This window comes from Teleopsis dalmanni, chromosome 1, assembly GCF_002237135.1.
Source record: "Teleopsis dalmanni isolate 2A chromosome 1, ASM223713v2, whole genome shotgun sequence".
Taxonomy (NCBI): domain Eukaryota; kingdom Metazoa; phylum Arthropoda; class Insecta; order Diptera; family Diopsidae; genus Teleopsis; species Teleopsis dalmanni.
In genome coordinates this window covers 50,441,585-50,463,667 of record NC_051846.1, presented here as the reverse complement: position 1 = coordinate 50,463,667, position 22,083 = coordinate 50,441,585, and the positions used below count along the sequence as shown (strand labels likewise).

Genomic DNA, 22,083 nt, shown 5'->3' with positions numbered 1-22,083 from the left:
TTAAACAAACAAAAGTGAATAAAATTAATGTAAGATTAATAAAAATCTTAAAACTTTATAAATGAATAAATTATAATCAGAATTTGAATAAAATAATTTGTCAATTGTGTAACAAAATCGAAAAGAGTTTTCTCCGTTTCATTTCATTATGGTAACAAACGCACTAGTTAACTATAGATAAAACTAACAATTAAGAATTTTAATATGTAAGAATATAAGGGTTACGTGCGGTAAAAGACGTAAGGTAGAAACTGTATAAGAAACAGTGTATACACATAAGATATACAGCTATTGTGTCTAAGAGAACAGTAAAAGTTCGCCTTGTAGTGTGAAATTAGTTTAAAATTATGAACTTTTTAAAACATTGAGTATTCCTTAAAAGTATTCTTTTCTGAGGGTTGTTTGTCATTTAATTTGTTGTTTTATATTATTTGTTTATATATAAACGAAAACTGTTTCTTTTTTTTTATAAAAAATAATAATAAATTTAATTATGGTTTTGTAGAAGATTTTTTTAATAATGAAAACAAAATTTTTTTCGTTATATTTATAAAAATGTATGGTCTCATAATATTAAATTAAATGAGAGCTTATAATAAAAAATATTTAATAATTTCTATTTTTGATTTGCTTTTAAATTTCAATAAAATTTTACAATGTGCGTGTATCTAAAACGAATAAATTTACATACTTCTTAATGCGCTAAGAACGATTTCATTTTAAATAATTTGGTTTTTACTTTTTCGTTTAGTTTTATATAACATAGTAAGCTAAATTATATAATATATCATCAATGATTTATTATGACTAATTAAAGTTAATATTGTTGCAAATTTTAAATTCGCCATCTTATTAAATGTAAACATTTCTTCCAGTTTTTTTTTCGTTTCTCGTGTATATTAGTTTTTATTTTCTTTAAACATGATGTCACTTAATGCAACAACATACCCAGCTATGTGTATTGTAAGTAAAATTTATTAAATACTTTTTTCTTATTTTTTTTTTATAATTTTTTGGCAATATTTTTCTTTCTGTTAGTAATTAATTTAATAGGAATTTAATTTTTATTAATTTTTTTACTAATTGCATAAATTTTACTTAAAATTGCTATGTATATACTTTCTTCACTGCTATTATACTTTTAACTAGAATTCTCATACTTGCTACTTATATTTTACTTTTTGAATTTTTTTTAACCTAAATAATTTTTAATTGCATTTAAGTTCAGATTCAAGTCAAGTTATATTTTTACATGGTACTTTTTGCAGAAAGAATTGGCAGGGATGTGTGCTCTCAAAATACTTAACTCAGACTAAATTTCAACATAGCATCAACAGTTTCAGTCTCGGGCAAAAGTAATAAATTGAATTTTTGAAAAAACTAACAAAAAAATGTGTCTGTAGAAAGTTTACGTTGATAAGAACTATGTTTTGATAAATAAAACAAAATTAGTAAAATATCTTCTAAGTATGACAGTGTTCAAAGCAGTTTTTATATTGAAACTTAAAGAAAATATTTTGTGCAATTAATTAGAATTATATTGTATTAAATTAAATAATTTTAATTTAACTAATACTGGTTTCATGTGGGAGTTTAATTTGTAATTTAAGCTGCCAATTGTTGTTGCTTTCAATGCAAAATGCATATTTTTGACAGCTAACATTACAAACAAAACTCTCGTGTGAATCTAGTACAACACATTTCTTATAAAAATATAATTCATTAATATTAACACTTCACTTTTTAAAAACTCAATTCATTAAAACTTTAGCCGACTTTAACTGTGACATTGTATTTTAGCTGAAACGACCAAATCTTACTATTTATTAAATAGAATTGAATTCAACTTTATTCATTCATTACACTGCAATAATTACATACTCAACTTTATTACGTCAAGTCGTTAGAGTACGTGTTTGTAAATGCATGCTATTGAAAATTCAATCAACATTTGAAAGTACTTGTCTTTTCAATACCTTAATACCTAATTATAACTTATTATCAATATCATTTATCATTTATCATTTCGTTTATGTGTTAAACGCGTCATTAGTGCAAAGGTATTAATAATTTTAAGTACATTTACACTTGTACGTGCCTTTATACACACGTGTGTATAAATATTTTTTAGTTAAGTTTTTGTTGTCTTGTATGTCTTGTTTAATATATTAGATTTTACTTTGTAATAATATATATATATATATTCTCTTACTTAAATAAAGTATTGGTATAAGTTCAAACTAATGTGAATAAACATCACAACACTTTCGAGATTCCACCATTTTCGAGGCGTATTAACACTAAAACTTATCTTTTGTTACAGTTAAGTTGTCCAAGTGCTTTGCCCATTACCTTATCTTAAGGACTATAATCTCATTTATTTCATTATACAATTTCATTGTAATTTATGCCTTAACATTAAAATGTAATAGTTTCAAATTTATTCTAATTTTACCTTTGCCTTTCAATGCCCATTACATCTCAGTTTGCGTTATTATGCTTAATTGCTGTTAATGTAATTACTTTAATTATTTTGTTTGACATTTCTAATTAATTCAAAGGTACCTAATTTACAATAGTTAATCTCTTCTTACCACAATTATGTCTATTATGTATATTAATGAAAGTGATGATGTTAAAATGCGGAATGAATGTAGTCAAATGAAAAAAGGCTGTTGGAAAGTTTCGCTGTTTATTACAGCAAACAACAAGTTTTACTCTAAAAATAATACTTGCAAAACTGTTATGTTTAATTTTAAATAAATAAATAAATGATTAATTACAATTGAATTTATTTAAGGCAGTGATTGTATCGATTTTCACCGTTTTTTTTAAGTAATTAAAATGTAAATCTTAACAATAATGAACTAACACAAATTCATACCATACATGTACTCGTACACATTTGTTTGTATATTTTGAAATATATTTATATATATAAAATGACTGTGAAATAGGCGTCTAGAAAAATTCATTTTTTATATATTTTAAATTTTTTTCTTAATTACTTACAATTAGGTTTTAATTACGGTTAGGATTCAAACACATTTAAATGAATACAGTTAAAAACAATTTGCAATCAGCCCACACAACATATCACACTGTGGTTTCCCGATCGACATGTATATATTCGACCGGCTGCAGCCCGTGTCAGGATGCTGGATCAATAAACAGGGATTCCTTTTTAAAGTCCTTCTTTAATGTGCCATTCATAATTGTTTTCTGTACCACTGATTTCTTGCGTTTTCTCACTAAACCGAATATGCAGAATATGAGGCAGGCAGTGATGGCGGCTGCTATACAACCGAGTGCTGCAAACACGCCGCCAGGCAGTTCAAGTAATTTGCGTGCTGTGCCGCATTCTTCTTCAGACTCATCAAAGCCTGAAGGGCAATTATGGTGTCCTGAAAATAGAAAAAATGCATTATTAATTAATTTGATTTGCAAATTTTGTTATTTTTATGTATATATTAATTTAAATATATGGTCTTTAATTTACAAAAGTTATTTATACACAAATGGTAGCAAAAATCATAGTAGAAAGTACATTTTATTATTAAAGTGAACTAGTTTTTAGTGAACATTTTTAGTGAACATCAAAAAGGAGTGTTAAATTTTCAAAAGAGAAAAATTGATAGGTTCTTTACTGAAAAAATAATTATTATTTAAAAATATTATTATTTCATATATCTGACGACGAGATTAATGTAAATTTAACTTGATAGGAAAAAATTGAAAGATCTACATATTAAAGAGACTGCCACAGTAATCTAACCTAGCTCATATTTCTAAAATGTTACAATACCGTTAATGACATATTGAAAATATTTGTTTTTTTTATAAGTATATAATACTATACTGTGTTATCATACCTATAAGATGCGAGTGCGATCTGTTCGCTGGCAATCCGCAATTATACTTTTGTTTGCTTTGTGACTACAGAAGGCCATGGTTGTATCAGTTTTTGGTAATTGATCCATCAAGCACTAAGCACCATAAACACGATATGAGCAAAATTATTGTTGTTTTCAATGCAAATTATCACATTGACTGTGAGAGAAAAACCAATATGTCAGTTCAAATTTCGTATCTGTACCGCGTCATTTAGGCAAAACAGTGTCGTTCAGTAATAAATGTCAAAATTTTCGCCTTTTAGGAGCAAATTACTACAATTTTTTTATGGTTTGAAGAAGCAATGTCAATAAGCAACCCAGACTATTTTATAAACCGCTAATAATCTAATTATCTTACTTTTGCGATTTTACAGAAAGGCGTATAATTTTGTAATTACTGTTAACAATTACTTTTAGAAAATATAATAATAAATTAACATTCTTACAGCTCCTATGAGTTTTTTCCTGCTGGTTATTTTTGGTGGAAAATTGAAAGTGAGCATGTCTACATATCCTTTTAGGTAAATTTAGATACAACCAGAAAGTATGAAAAAGTAGTGAAAATATGAAATTGGCAATACTGATGTGACACTATACATAACATGCATTTTCGTCATAGCTCGAAAGAGCTAATTTTGCTGTGCATCTGACACTCTATATAACATGGCCCTAACATGATCCCGTTGTATTTTTGTTTCGTTATCAAAGTTTAAAGTGTCACTTGAAGAAAAGCAATTCGTCACTTCAAATGGACCTATATATGGAGAATTGTATTGGGCACAGCCAGAGTTGTATTGTACTCGGTAAGATCTATTTTGACGACAATAAAATTCAGTCAATAATTAATCAATTAATTAATAAATTTTAAAATAATTCTGGATTCTTTTTATATAGAGTCTGATTATTTTTAATATAACTATTGAAAATAGCTCTATAATGTCTATATGTTATTCAGCATTTTTTAGATTATCCAAGTTTTATCATTGAAAATTACATTTTTTCAAATGCTATTGGTCGCAATTTGTTTTTATTTTTATTTTGAAGTGCAGTTTCAGTTTGAAAGTTTTTTATATTCTTACTAATTTAAATGTATAACTTTTATACATTTTATTAGTGTTGAAGCTAAATTCAAGACCGATTTCATTCGTTAGAAGACTGAGAAAGTGTACTTTGTATTTGATTATAAGCAAATAAAAAATTAAGTTTTAATACGGGTATTTGTTTTTCATTTGTTTTCTTTGACATCTAAACATATTCAAATTTAAGTTTACTTTGTAATGAGAACATTTTTAAAGTCTTGCTTAATTAATTTAGTTAATGATGTTAAAGAATTTTATATTTTTGTACACAAAAACAATTTTATTGTTATTGTATTATTCAACAATAATATAAAATTAAATTTTAATTTTATAACATGTTATTTATTTTCATTGTGTTTATTAATTTAAAATATTAATTACATATTCATTTCCACAATGCAAATATTAAAGTAAATGATGGAAATCGGTGAAGACTTCACAAACCGACCGCAGAGCATTTACTGACACCGCAATAGAGTAATTACTTAACTAAAATTAATTAGAATTAAATTACGGTCAACAATTACAATGGCCTTTTTTTAATGAATTGAAAACTTTTTGCATCCCGCGAGTAATTTTTTGAAAGAATCTTTTAGCAAAATGAAGGAAAATTGTTACAGCCAGAGAAAAGGTCTTTTGATCTTTTATAAATAAACAAATACAATATTGTTTAAAATTTATCTCTAATTAATAGTATTTATTTGAAGGAATTCTGGTGTCTATTTTTATTTTGCGTTTGTTGCATTTACTGCAATATTAATATTTGTAGTCAAGAGTGCAACACATTGAGCTGCAAACGCAAAATGCCCAGGACTAATGAAAGAAATTTACGAACACAACTGCACGCGGTAAACCGTTCGTATTTGTATAAATTTTAGTTCTATTATTTTTAAGTTTTGCAAATTCTTTAAATAATGGTTAGGTACTTCTTATTTCAATTCGGAAACAATCTTTTTGCTTTTTAACTTCAATTATTTATGGGCAACGAAGCAGTATAAGCGCAAAAAGCGCAGCAATTGTATTGCTGAATTCCAAAAACGAATAAATATAAAAAGTAGTTCAAAAAATATAACTGAAATGAAGAAAATAAACTAAACAAAGTGGTCTGCCACAAAAAATGGGCCGCATGAATTAAACGAAGTTGTAAGTGATCCGATCTAGGCAATACATTTCAAGAACCACAGAATAGTAAAGAATCTTAAATGTGCGGCAATATACTGCAGTATGTTGCAACGAGAGTTTATCTTTTGGTGCAACACTTTTGTCAGCATATAAACGGAAACTGTTGGCAATACAATTTAGAGTACGTCTCCGTTTTCGTCTCAGTCTCAGTCACAGTCACAGTCACTGTTTACGTTAACGTTTACGAATTAAAATGTTGGCAACCGCAGAACCACGTCGCAGATTGCATTTCTTTGCTTTTCAGGGTGTAACAGAGCAAACAGGAAAAATAAATGATGCATTTCAGTTTGAGAATTCACCCTCTCACTGCAGTCACTCAACCACTTTGTAGACATCCGCACGGAAGACTTTTTTCAATTGCATTACGTAAAATCTTTCCAAGAAGCAGTTGGCAAGATGAAAGTGCAGTTCTAAGAGCTTGGCAGAAAATAAACAAACTGTGTTCATTTTTTTTAATGTTGAAAAAAAGGTACATAAAGCAAATTTAAACCGCGGACACGTTTACGTCGAAAGTACATCGAAAATATACATATAAGTTAAGGAATAAAAGAGTTAGCGAAAAACCAAATCCATCTTCATCTTATAAAAAAATGTATAGTTCTATTTCTTGAGATAGATTCACACTGCAGCATTTTCCCATTTTTCGCTTATATTTATTTAACAGTTTTCGTCTATAGTATTTGGCTTTGGCACTTCAAAATGTGGAAGTAAATGTTAAGTATTTATAAGTTAAAAAAGTTTAATTTCTGAGAGTATTAAGAGTTTTTGTACAAAGTGTAATTTGTGTGAGGCAACAACGTCTGCAAAAACTTTATTAAATAAACAATAACCCAATCAAAATGCAGTTAATAGAATAAAGTTTATGAACGAGCAAAAACTATTTTATATTATAGAATCTTAATAGTATTAAGAATAATACTTAATTAGAATAAAGAATTTAAGCAGTATTAGTAGTAACTTGTAAAAGAAATAGAAATATTCGTTCTGGTTATGAAAATATTATTAATTTACGCATATTTAAAACTAATACTACTTCAGGATTACTTACAAACAATTAACATCACCTTATCACTTTATGATATATTAATTAGCAATATAATACCTCTATATATTTTAAATTTCATACTAAATGTGAACCGGAATCCTTTCAGAAAAACCACATATTGACGCTGCTTTAACGACTTGTAAACTTATGGTTAAAAATAAGTTTCGAAAGAAATTAGACGAAATCGATGAAATAGGTAAAATCGATAACCTGCTTGCGCAAATAAGAATCATGATGACTTCTTTCCATTCGAAGAAATTTCAGTTTTAGGAGAAGTTTTATTTTAAGAAGAAGAAATTGTAGATTGGGGACAAGCTTAGACTATTATAGAACCTATGATGAGGAAAAGTAATCGATCATAAAATTGTTTCTGTTCAGTACAAGACAAAACAAAAGAAAAAATAACTTTATCGATTTGCTGTAAACGATTTGCTGTAATAAGATTATAACTTGTGGTTGTGGAACATTAAGAAAGTAGTACAATGGAGACTGATCATTTGATTAAGGGTTGTACTGCTAAGCTGTGATATAGAAGTGGGCTAACTTTGCTTTAATACTTCTGTTTCCAAATAACAGAAGCTGACTATTTCTATCATATTTGGAGTAATAAAAATTTTTTTCTATTGCTGCTTGAAAATTTTTCTTCTTCAGTTTATTTTAATCTAATTTAGGGTATTAGATACAGAGTTTATTAAGACAGAGTTCATAAACTTTGCGACTGAAAATTTGTTCAGGGCAGTCGTAACAAATGAGATTATGATATGCTATGGTCTTTATGGTCTTGGACATAAATAACTGATATTACTTGCAATAGGAATACCATATATCAGAGCTGAATAAAGTACGGCCTCTGGGAAAATGTGGCCCGTGGTTAATGTTTGTTCGGCCCGTGATAAATTTTTAATCTACTATAATTAAGAAAATATCCTTTTGGTGTACTGGTAAAACTACATTATTTTATATTTATGGTATAATACTAACATTATAACCTTATTTTTATTTTGGTTTAAAATAACTACAAACTTATGTATTTGTTTTTGCGGTCCTAAAATCTGTACAGTTATTTGTATTTGCCCGCGATCGCATCAGCTCTGGACTGCCCTACCATGTATAGTCGTGTATTTAGTTAGTTCGAATGACATATCTGCTTATTTATCTTGTTAGATATGGTATTAGATGATAAGTGAGTTAACATGTTTCATATTTGATAGTTAACATATTTGATAATATCACTCAAGTTATAATATTTTCTAAAGACAGTGAAATTATTAAGCTTATAACATCAATAAAGAAATTTTTTTTATTTTAATTACTACAAATTTAGTTTATGGAAATGTAGAAAAGGAAACCATTATTGATGTGACTATTTTACTTAATACAAATTTTTATATATAATAGAGAGGTTTTGAGAAGTACTTAACTACAATAACAAAAATTATTTTAATATTATTTTAATTAATTGAATTCTTGACTGACTATACAGTTCTTTCGAGTATTGCCAAATATACATCATAAGTAGTTTTGGATGTATTTTTTTTATTATATATATAATTTTATATTATTAAAAATAATTTCATAATTAACATAATTGATGTTACATACTTTTAATTTAAATTTTCAAAAATAATTTATTTATGGATTTAGAAGATAAATTTGAAATCGAAAGATTTAAGTCAATAATAAATATTTTAATTAAAATGTTATATATACATAAATAAAATAGTTCAATATATAGTTTTAAAGCTCACTGATTTCCGATAGTTAATGGTGCTTAACAGCTGTACGGTCATCTCAAGTAGTCACTTGAGAAATTTATTTTAATTTTATTATTAAACTCTTAAAAAAGAAAGGTTACTTTTATAAAACAAACCAAGAAATTCTTATTACAGAACATAAAATTTAGTTAATTATAACGTTTATTAATGTTAAATACCCAACAAAAATTTCTTTATTTATTTTATTGTAATATTTTTAATAATGTACAAAAAAATATCATAAAGACATATTTGGTAACAGAGCTGCAAACCAATACGGAACTTGACTTTCTATAAATGTCAATAAATACATTTGTATTAAAAGTACCAAGAAGTGAAAAAATGACAACAATTAACTAAATATTATTATGAACTTACCGTCACACCATAAGTTGGCAGCAATGCATGCATCAATTTCTGGACATTTATATTCACAATCCGCTTCTCTTGGATAAAATCCAAATTCACCAATTGTATCGTTGCCAGTAGTTGCCCCGCTGCTTGCATTACTTTGGAGATCAAATTGCTGTAGCAATGCATTTTTCGTGCGATGTATTTCCAACCATGTGAATGTAATATCTCCCGGTTCTTTTAGTATTGGTTCCAATACTAAACTCACAGGTCTGTAAATAAAATAATAATTTTTCATTATTAAAATTAAAATATTAAAATTATTATTTAAAAAGATGAATAGTGTTTGTGTTTAATAAGGGGATATAGGAAAATATTGTAGGTTGGTAAGAATATGCTTTAACGGCCTCTACAACTTGAGAAGAAAATGAAAATATAAAAGAGGAAAAAAATTTTGCCAGGCTTTCCTTTAAAATCATTTAAATTTAATTCCGAAAACTAAATATAAAAGTAAATTAAATTAGTTAAATATAAATAAACTGTTTTATTTAAAAGTATATTAACAATATACTATGTCCATATAGTCAGCTGGTGACTACTACTTGTTTTATTAAGTATGTGTGCTAACAATACAATATGTCCATATAGTCACCAGCTTACTGCCAATGGTTAAAATTGTAGTGAATTGATAGATGTGGATAATCTTAGGAAAATAGATTCATCGAATAGATGAGTTCTGTGATCAGTAAAAAGAAAAATTTGTGGCGGCTTTAGTGGTGAAAAACTATTAATGAAGTTGGTGATAATTAATTACATTTAATTTTAACGCAGCATTCCAAGTATAATATTTAAATTCAATTGAACGAGACGCCTCACGTTTGATTTAAGATACCAATAACATAGGGAAAATAAAATATAATAGATATATAACTTTTCTTTTTTTTAAAATATAGATCCTAGTAGATCCTAGTTTAATATTTCCACAAACTTTTAATGTTACCTTCATGTCAATGTTACATTATTCATTACATTACATTTCTTTACAATGTTAAAACGAACAAAATTCAATGAATATGTCCTTTGTTTTCGTATTAAAAATTTTAGTTTTGATTGTAACGAAATTTTACAATAAAATAAAATCTGTAATAAAATCTTTTATCTATATCTAAGGCCACAATATGCAATATGCAGTGTCCTGTGCTTAACAAAGCATGGTGCATTTCATTCATAAACATTTCACATGATACAAAATAGTTTTGTTAAACGATAAAGCTAAAGCAACTATTGAATTGAAAATGCAAATGTATATAAATTGAGTAAACAATTATGACTAGACTCTCATGTAGCTCATCCTGGTATGTTTAGGAAATATGTATGTTATGGTGCGTATATGAAAATTACAGTAAAATTCTTTATTTGCTACATTTTTGTGAGTCCTTATTGTCTAAATGGTATGAAAAAAAGTCTGAAACAGTACAAAATTTGTTTTTCCAAAAAACTTAAAGAAAAAATTGACCTCTTTGGAAACACAATTTGATGTTGCTAAAGTGTCAGCAAAAAAGAGTAGAACGAAGATAGCAGGATGAACTTAAAATTATGGCAGACAACAAGTCAAATCAAGCCAAGGATCTGCCGTGTGTGTTAAATTGTTAAATGTTACAGGATTTTGGTGTAAGTGCGTATGCGTATAAATTTGGTAAATTATCGACTTCACATGGTCATTCGATATAATAAACATTCAGCTTACTTGTTTATGCTAACGCACACTTGCCACACATGAAAACACTTGCATACTTGCAACAACGTAGGGACATGCATACTTAATTTTCGTACATATAGGAAGAGAAGAAAGGATCAAGTTTAAATGATAACGGATATATAAAAATACATTCATTAAAAGGGCAACACCTGAAGGAAACAAGCAATCTATTTTAATGAGCGTCTCCACATTGGTCCGGCCCAGCCCAGCTCGACCCAAGCATAAATGTTTACAGTTTTATGATAGCGACTTTTGCATGCTAACGCTTGTTTCCGCAGGCTGTACAAGTCACACCAGGCATGCAACGTTTAAGTTCTTTTGGGTTTACTGAAGTGTACATCTGCCTTTTTCGTGGGTTGGTCGAGTTCACATGTAAAACGTGTTACCATTAAATTTAATTGCAAAGTTCCATGAAGTTTATGTAGAGTTAGCTTGTATTTTGTAAAACAAAAACTATCTGCACAGCAAAGGAAATGCTTTTACTCAAACACCTCTATATACACCAGTTCATATACAAACATATTTATTAAACTTTGTGGGCACATATTTTCATAGCACCCAAAAGAACAATTGCAGTTGTGTGGTAAGTAAATTTAAAATTTAGTATTCATATGTAGTTGGATTCCTTAACTATTATCAATAAAAGCACATTACTAAACATTTACAAGTAACTTAGAAGTTATGTTTTACATAATTTGTAGAAATTATTAGCACTTAATACTTAACACTTACTTGTTGGTAAATAACTGATGACCATTTGTCCAATCCTCAGAGAATATATGTAGTGAAGTTGGACGTGGCCCACTTTGTGCGGGGCAGACTACACGCATTACTTTAAGTGGCCGACCAGAGTAAACCATCAAGCGATTTTTAGTATGACAACGCATAGCATCCTCAGATGTTGGATCTACTGGTAAGTATGATCCCCACGTTTGCACAAATAATGAACGTTCAAGCGTTTGCGCTTCAATATACCACGACAAACCTTCACAACTAGAGTCCTGCGATTTCATTGGGTATTTAATTTCATCTTCACCACCGGAACCTTTCAGTTTGAGACGTTTACGACATTCGCTCACTCGTTTAAATTCATAAGAAGCAAAGAAAAACACATCGGCAAAGTCTTCTGAAATATTTAAACGACTAACAGTGAATGATAGTTCCATTACTCTTGAATTTGAGATAAATGTGAGCGGGGCGTTACTATAAAGTGCGCTTGAGTTATCACAAAAGCAACCGAGCTGAATTTTAACATCACGAAATGGTACATCAAATAGTTTGAGTTCTGTAATACGTCCCTCAGGATCCAATTGATTACAACGTGGTCGACCAGTATGTAAATCTGAGTCTGTAGTACATGTTGTGCCATCACCAAAAGATACATTATGCAACACCAATTTAACTCGTTCCGATGGACCAGCCTCGAAACGATACAAACAGGTAAGATTTTTAGCACCACCACGTCCGAACAAGAATACATTACGTGGCACTTGAATATTGCCTTTACGCTTGCGAAATATACGAGAACATAATTGTGGCACAGGTTCTTCGCCACGACGGCCTGGCCACGGCTCACCACCTTGCTCAGTATCTACAAACTCGTAATTTAACGAGAATTGTGCTGGAAACAGTGCAGTCCCGGTATGAGTGTGAAATTCCAATTTCTGAAAAATTAAAAACAAATGAATTAAGTTGTGCATAAATCAATTGACTTAGACAGTTGCAGATAATTAAGTTTTAAGATAAAAATTTTGGCATTCAATTTCTTAATTTCTACTCTTTGCTTGCTTCTTCTTGCTAATAATCAAATTAAAAGGCAAACAACAGTCGCTGCCTATTTGTAAACGGCAAATACTGCACAAGCCACAAAGTTGCTGCTATTCACTATTTCCTACTCAATTTATTCAAATAAGCCGAGCACCGTCTGCAGCCAGCAGCGTTGCCACTTGGCTTTGGAGGCGCCGAGCTGCGAAAATGTAAACATTAATTTTGTAATTCCGTTATTTGACGGTTGGCAACAGCACAAGTTCAAATACATCCCCTAAAGCAGGACTAAAAAAGAGTTCTGGCGAGGGAAGTAAGTAATACGTTGTAATTTGCGAAAGAGTAAAAGTGGAATTGTGAAATTGTGGATTTGTGGTTGTGCAAAGTTGTTTGTTGGTTCCTAATGAAATTTCACGGAGTTGCATTTTCGTTTGCCATCAACTTTTATGAAGGAGATTTATATTTTAGAGTCGAGTAACAAACAGTCAACGTGTATGTCGAGTCGCTGATTTATATTTTGCATCACTACACGTCTGCTGATACAAACGTGCAGCAACTTTGTCGTAGATTACCTTCACAGAAATGGGAAATAGTTATGCATGTTAAGTTGGTTGGTTCTGCATTTCCGTGACTTTGTCTATTTGATTTGACTTTCTATCGTCACACGCATCCTTGCATCTAAGTATTTGTCATGACTCGCAGTTGGATTGCTTGTTACTTCAATGAGGTTGATGCAACGCGCGCAGTTTTCGTTTTTTCCCTTAATTTTAGTTGTACTGCGAAAAAAATAATTTTTCCTATTTGTTACTAAATTTGAATTTGGCAAAAGGTGGCAACGTTATGCAATTCAAGAACTTTTTATTTTTTGGCAAAGTCAAGTGTTTAGATTTGATTAATTTGGTCGTGAGATTTTCAAGTTGAGTGTAAATAAAAAATGATATACAGAGAAAAATTTTAAATTACACTTGATAGTAATTTTTATTTCGAGCTTTTGAGCTTTTTTATGAATAATATATTAAATGAAGAGTTGTGAATTTTTAAAATAGCTCTGTACGAATCCCTAAACTTTAAAGAAAAAATTTATTTCTTCATGTGTTTACATTTTCTTGACAAAGCATATGATTAAAAAAGGTTTGAATTAGATATAATATTGTTAGATATATTTGTTTCAATATGAAGTAAAGCAATAGCCATGTATTTAGAGTTTTGCAATTTCATTGCCAATTCCATTACAATTACAGGGTAATTGAAATTGGGAATTGAGTTCCGATTTTACAATTGGAATATAAATTAAAAAACCCAATTCCTTAGTATAAGTATTTGGAATTGGGAATTGAATTTTGTGATTATTAGTGGAATTGAAGTTAATAAACTTAATTCCTAATACCAAGAAATTTGCAAAAGTAATTGATGGAAGAAAGCTTTGAAAGATATAAATTCCAACAAATTTCTAATTGCTCAGAATTTTCGATATTTTTTCAGTTCCAATTTCACTTGTAATCTAGTAACTCAATTCCAAATATCAGTTGTAGGTACTTATAAAATGGATTTTTTTCAATAACAAATACACTTGTAATCTCGGAACTCAATTCTCAACTCCATTTACCTTGGAATTAGGAATTGAGGGTAATCTAATTACGAAAGTAATTAATACTGCATAGTTCTGCATGTAGTTTATGTGCACATAAACAGTAAGAGGGAGATAAGCTAAATGAGAAACTTATTATATCCTTTTAGATATTTTCGTATTTTTACATTTTGCTTCGTGGGCTTAATAGATCTCACAAGTTATTAGTCATGCTCATGTAAAAAATTATGAAATGTATTCTTAATTAGAAATTTAACTGAAACACTGAGCAAATATTCGCAAAATGCGAACATAGAATTTAACAACAAACAATGTAGAATGCAAAGGATTTAAAGAATCGTGGTATATGTGCTAAGTCTAATTAATAACATAGCATTTACTATATTATTTATGAATAAAAAACAAAAATTTATAAAACTGTGAACTTGATCATGCAAATTAAGTGTACATTGACTTCATACATATATTAACATGTGAGTCCAAGGGTCATTTCCAGTCTAAAAACTATATACAGAGAATAAAATCAACAGATGTTTTCAAAAACTATTTCAATATTTTTACGACCTGTTAAGAAATTATTGGAGTATTTAATAACTTCATGAGGTAGTTGAGTTCAAACAATTAAAATAAATCGTTTGATTGTGCTTAACTCGATAAAGAATAACGTGATCTTTTTGTCTGCTTAGGTAAAGTCGCCAAACAACTATCACATTTTCTAAATGTAAACCAATGTATGTAACGATGGGTTGGGTTAGAACTCTTGATGTAAAATAATTTTACATGAATTGAACAATAACGACTCGGGTATAAAGTTTTAATCTTATTAATGATTTCACTCAAAGAAAATTTTTAGGTGAAAAATTGTTCCTAAAATCTTTGGTTCACGGTTCGTCATAAAACAATAAGTTGAATGAGCAGTGCCACTATAGTAACATTGTCAAGTGGATAAAGTCTGACTCCGCTGGTAAGCAAAAGAATTGAAGAATGAATTACTTTAAAAATGGTTAGCATAAGAAAAAAAAAACGGAAGTGAAAGATCTGCTTTAAGGTGGACTTAAGGTGTGTTCCCTAGTTAGTTAGCTTGAAATTTTCGAAAAGTGTTAGCGCGCTAGTCAAAGATGTTGAACTTAGCAGATGCTGAAGATCTATGTAAATACACTCGGTCTTCGAGCACTATGCATAAAATTCGAAGTCCGTTTTCAATTTTTTCTTTGTTTTTCCTGTAAAATTTAGTAACTAATACAAAATCTAAAATAAGTGCAAATAGAGGTACAGTTTATTTAATTTTTTAGCAGCATTTTTTTATTTTAATATAATCATTGTTTCTAGATAATAGCTCATGGGTTCCATTAATATTGGTGAGGACAATGTATCAATAAAATATTTTATATTTCTCTAAGCTACTTCACTTAGACCTTTGAAATTTAAACAGTAATCTCGATTGATAGAATTTTAATAGAACTTGTTTAACAAGATATTGATGTATGATATACAGAAATTGTAAATAACTATTCTAACAGATAGTTCTGCACTAAGTAATATTGTTTTTGTATTACAACAAATGCCAGTGCAAATATAAATTAATTACTTAAGAAAGTGTAAGACTAAACTTTCAAAATTAATTTTTTAAATTATAAATCAGAATTAAAACTTTTTATGTCACATAAAACTAAGAAATAAAATTAAATTCGAAGAAATCACAAAAAAATAAAAACTTATCCAACTTTGGTGACAAATTTGTTGCTGTCGAAATGGTGCGAGAAGTACGAAAATTTTCGTTGAACTTTGGTAGTGTAAATTTGTAAAGTTTGTATGAGCAAAAATTTCGGTGCCAACACAGTAGAAACAAAATAGTTTTTACTGTACTTTTCAATTTGTTGTTATTATGACTGTAAGTTTCCAACCGCATATGTTGCATTTCAATATAATGCGCCATTTTGTTTTGTTATTTATATTTTTATTTTTTAAAATTGTTTTTGCCTGCCAAACCAACGACCAACAACCAACAACGGTACAAAGAACAACAATAACTAAAATACTCATTAGGTGAATTTTTGATTAGAACGAAATTTTTGTAAAAAGTTTGAAAATTTTGTGATAAAATATTAATAGACTTTTTGCGGTTAACTTAAATTTTGTGGCTTACATACCATACAAACAACAAACAGACAAATTGGAATTTTCAATTCATCTACAACAGAGGACCTTCGTTGGGTTGGTTCTAGGCGAACGAACTGTGATAGTGCAAGGAATGGTTGATTAAAAATACTAAATTTAAAGAATTAAATTGAATTACAAATTTATACAATTATGTACATATATAAAATGCAATCATAAATAGAGTTCAATTTACTGTTAAAGGTCTTCTAAAGAGCATAAAATTGGTATTTTATTTAAATTAAAATTTTTTCAAACATTTCAACAATGTATATTTAACATTTATACAATATTAATGAATTGAAATAAATAGTTTTAAAAATATTGATAATAGTTTTAATAAAATTTTGCTTTAATTGGTTAAATAAATATTGAAAACAAATTACTCTTTTCGCTGTAAGCGTTCTCCATTACTCTGCTTTTTAGAGTTAAACAATTGCCATTGTAGTTTTATGATTTTAGTCGTTTTAGCACAAGAGCAATAAACATTTTTAACTTTTCGCCTTTTTTATTCGTCAATATATATTTTAATAGTAATGGATTAAAACTCTATAAAACATATTTGCACATTTTTTTTAAATTGTGTTAATTTTGTTTATTGTCATGAGTGTCTTTTTTAAATCAAATACTATTTAATTATATTTAAATTTAATTAAATCAATAAAATAAAAAAAGTGAAATTGATTGGAATTAAAAATCAAATAAAACGCTTATTTTTAAGTAATAGCAGCTTTCTCTCTTTCTAATTTATTTTTTAAATATTCAGAAAGAATAATCTCTTAACATAAATTCTACTGAAATTTAATTTAAAAAAAAATATTTTTTAATCCTTAAATGTTAATCAAAAAATTGGACTTTAAATCTTAATGAATTAGTGAAAAGTGAAAATTGAGCTTCATTTATTGTAAATAAAAAATACTTTTCATTGGATATCTAATTGAAGAAAATTACAAAGTAAGTTAATAGCGTTTTCGATTGGCAAATCTGATTTCATTCTAGATTTACTCTAAATCTGTCAAATTTTGTCGCCAAAATCTAAAATTTTCTAAAGTAATCTAAAATTTTTGTAGTTGTGTTACTAGATACTTGCATTTTTCTAAAATACCTATATCGAATCAAATCACAATTTATTTGTCGTTATATAAAGCAGCAGTTAATTTCAAGGTAATCTTACTACGCTGGTAAAATATCTAGAGAGTTATCGACTAATCTCAAGTGTTATTAATTAATCTCAAGTGTTATACAGATTTATCAATCGAAAATGAAAATTCACTGAAAATAAATTTCGATTGAAAAAGTTACCCCCAGTTTTTTGATTGGTAAATAATCAAAAATGCCATTACAGCTACAGAAAGTTACTCCAAATATGGTATCTATCACCACATATGGTATCGAATTAACTTTGAGTAGTATATATTTGTGTACATGGTTCATTTTAAGTACTTTAGTAAAAATTTTACTTTAGTAAAAATTATGTTGGTATACACCTTCGGGATAACTTTAATGTCTTTGGTATTTACATACACTGATCTTACCAAAGATTTCATTGCCAACAGATGAGCTTAATACAAATAACTATTTTCAAAATATTATATCAACTTAAGAAAGCTCCCTATATATATTAATATGTTATCACATATATCATATATTATTATCATATTTTTATACACAAGTCACATGCAACATTCAAAATATAGGTGATTGACTACAAATCCCATTTCATTTATCAGTTTAGTTGATTTAGACCTTTATTTCTTAACTGACGCAAAAATCATATGGTCTTTGATGACAATGTATGCATTTTGTTTGATCACAATTAAAACATATTATATAAATACGTTGCGTATTTCACATTTATTAAGTTCAGTTAAGTTGAGTTCCGCGTTTTAAGCTTCAGTTAGAATGGTTTCATCCAAACGAGGAAAATCCCACTTTTGAGAAATATAGATATTCGCTTATTTATCTTTCAGATATTAAAGTGTATTCTAAATAATAAGATTGTAGACCAAAGAATACGAAAACTGTACAATCAGATTAGCGGGCCATGGTTAATCTTTCTTTTCGTTTGCAAAAAGGGTTCCATAATAACTGACGCATAATATGCGGCATTAAGATAATTCAATACTGTATTCAATATTATTTGTTTCTAAAGTTAAGCATTTGGGTCGGATAATAAAAATTTTTGTTAAGTGAACATTTCATAACCCCTGTAGTCGGGTATGTAAAAGGCTTTAATGCAACACATTATTTGTAGAAGATGAAAAAAAAATAATAAAAGAAATATACTGAATTAAAACGAGGTTGTGTTGAAATATTAAGGCATATTGAAAAGATATATTGCAACAAAATATTGATAAAAGTGATGTTCATAACAGTATCTGTAGATTTAATTTAAAACAGTATAGTAACAGTTTAAGAATCTTATTAAGCTAACAATGTGATAATAGGCTAGATTTAAGTGTATCATATAAGATACATTAATTTTTATGTAAACTTTGACTTGAGTTCAAAAAATATTAAATGTTAAAGGAATTAGCTGCTGAATAAGGAAAAATATTATCAGACGTGATGCTCTACGAACTCGATATCCATGATATCATTCACACTATAATTCGGTAAAAATAAATTATACGGTAAAGTTAATCAAGTATCAATTTAGCGATTCTAGTCTGAATTCGTAAATTTATCTGAAAAGGTGAAATATCACATACATTTCCAATTATGCTGTTTACTTACATTAAAGTTAACAACACAACATTTTAATTAATTCTAATACATATAAATTTATAAAATTTTAAATTTTAAAGTAAGAATATTTATTAGTGTTATATAACAAGTATTTACCAAATCTCTGCCCGAGCTAACATAGCTTTCCAAAGGACTACACGGTCGCAATTTATTACCGCCAAGCGCAGTGCTACCAATGGCTGTATGATCACATAGTTTTGGTGTTTCGTAGTCGTAAATTTCCAGCATTAGTCGACGTTTACCTTTGGTGCTCATTAGAGCAACAGCATTTTTATCCGCACTGTATGCTGCATCTTTTATTTCTTTTTTACTTGAAATATAGTTGAGACTCTCCTTAACACCCGAAATACTGCCCGCAGAACCGCCACTTTTCGCTGCACCGGAACCTGCCTGTTGGTATCCGCTGTATTTATTTTCTTGATTAAAAATGCTGGACTGCGTTGGACCGTAAATGTATGTGTCGACTGGATTCCAAGCGTTATCAATGTTTACTCGCAAATTTTTGTTCAGCTTAGGATTATGTGGACTGTAGTAATAGTTACCGTAACCAGTTTGATTTATTGTTGTCGGCTTGCCACCGGCTGCTGAAGACGCTACGGGGGGTGGCGGTGGTGGCTGACCAGTCGTTGCGCTAGTCATCTTTATAGGTATATAAGTGCCATAGCTATCCCACATGCGTAAACGTGTAATCCATGGTGGTAAATCGGCCTGCAAGCAATCAGTTAATAAATATGTTAGATTGGTTGATGTATATTCAGATGTTATAACATATAAAATTTATTTATGTGCATAAAAAAAGGAAGTTAAATGTATGGATCATTTTGTTATGGTTTATCTAAATAACGTCATTGCATTCATATATCAATGCACATCTGTTATATCAAGTGATGCAGTTGGTGTTGCAACTGTTATGTTATTTTAGGTGCTAAGAGACTGTATGTTGTATGTTGTATCTTCTGCGCCTAAAGTTCACATGGTGAAGTGTGTTGTTGTTGACAACATATTTCTAAGGTTTTTAGTTTATTGTTTGCGCAGTTGTAAAGCTTGTACTGGTAGTGTATTGAGGTATGGTACAATTGTTTGCTATAATATAACGATGCCCTGGAGTGGCAGTTGGAAGCGTTGAAAATGTGACGTTAAAGTGTTGCAGTAAAAGAGTTCTTTCGTTTTTGTTTGAATAGTTTATTTGGTCTTGTTAAACGATATTGAGGGAAATGGGTCTTTATGACTCCACATGAATTATAACTCCACTAAACTTTATGGTTGTAGTACAGATATTATTTCGGTAAAAAAAAATTACAAAAAATTTTGCAAGATAAAATACAAAGTAAAATTTAACAAAATTCGAAAAAGAATTATTTTGTGCCTACATATATTTCTCATGTTTGTTTTCTAAAAATAACAATAGATCTTTCTAAAACTCTTTACGTTTTTTATGATTTTTATAAAAGTAGTGAACTACAACAACAAAAATTGTTTTTTATTTTATTTCAATTAATTAAAGTTTTAGCTGACAATACAGCTGTTTCGAGTATTGCCAAATACCCATCATAGGTGGTCTTGAAAATAGTTCTTGTATTTCATTATTCCTAAATAATTTTTGGAGACTGCAAGTACCATGAATCGTATTCGTGCCCTGCTAAATCTGAAGCTCAGAGTCAGCGTTCCTTAACCAACTGACCCAAAGCTGTACTTGACTTTTATGATCGCACATTTTTTTGGAGTTTCATTAAGTTACTGTGAAATTTTATTAACAAATTCACTTGCTGTGTTACATTAGAACAAAATCATACACCAGCTGTAGAATAATTGATTATTAATAATTATTATAATTTCGACATAGTATTTGAAAATATTTATTATGGTTCAAATAAAGCACCTCCATCTAATATTTTTTTTATTTAATTTTTATTTTTTTAATGTGCTTGCATATGTGTATTTAAGTTTAAGCTTTTTACAACTATGTAGCATACTTTTAGGGATAATTAAAACACAGCTCTAATAGTTTATTTACATTAGTACACCAGTTTTGGAAACAAATTTTTAAAAAGTATTTTTACGAAGTTCTTTTTTTTGGCATTGACATTAAAATTATATTCTTCTTTCTTAGAGAAGTGTAAAAAATCAATATTTTACTCAATATTTTAATTTATACTGGAATAAGTTAAAGTTTACATTCCTTTTTAATGGAGTAAATTATTATCTAAATGTCACTGATACTAGTCAGGAGTATTTTGTTATACAAAAGTAGCGTTCATTTTTCAAAATAGTGCTTAAAGAAATATCTAAACACAAAAAAAAAATTGTTTTGCAAATATCTGTGCTATGTAACAGACGTTTTTTATACTACTTACAGAGTACTGAATATCTTTTACTTATCAGTGCAAAGTATTAAATCTTTTTAGTTTAACAATTCAGAAAATAAAAAACTACTTAATATATTATTCTCCATTTCTATTCGAAATAATGATAAGACTTTCAAATAAAAAATTTAATTTTTAGTAAATTAATATGTTAAGCTAAATCCTAAATGTGTCGGATGCCGTGATCGTTATCCATCATGACTATTGGAAACCTCTATTAGTTTAATTGTCTGTATATAGTTTAAGTGCAAGTGCATCATTTGCAAAATTTAGAATTTTATCACTTTTTATTGTTTATTCATTAACAATAATTGCACTGATTGTGCTATTAATTAGAAATAATGCATAAAACGCTGATTGATAATCGTTATATTTTGTACAAAATCTATTAAATAAAAAA

At 28.5% G+C, this 22,083-nt stretch overlaps 1 protein-coding gene across 1 annotated transcript in view; it reads right to left on the bottom strand.

Moving 5' to 3' along the window:
* Positions 1-2,956: 2,956 nt before the first annotated feature.
* The window catches only part of LOC119672076, a gene marked incomplete in the record, with an annotated part of 216,918 nt that continues 197,791 nt past the window's right edge, over positions 2,957-22,083 (bottom strand). Inside the window, 4 exon segments of the mRNA XM_038083031.1 lie at positions 2,957-3,404; positions 9,332-9,576; positions 11,796-12,727; positions 19,417-20,028. Coding sequence (XP_037938959.1) covers positions 3,151-3,404; positions 9,332-9,576; positions 11,796-12,727; positions 19,417-20,028 — 2,043 coding nt within the window.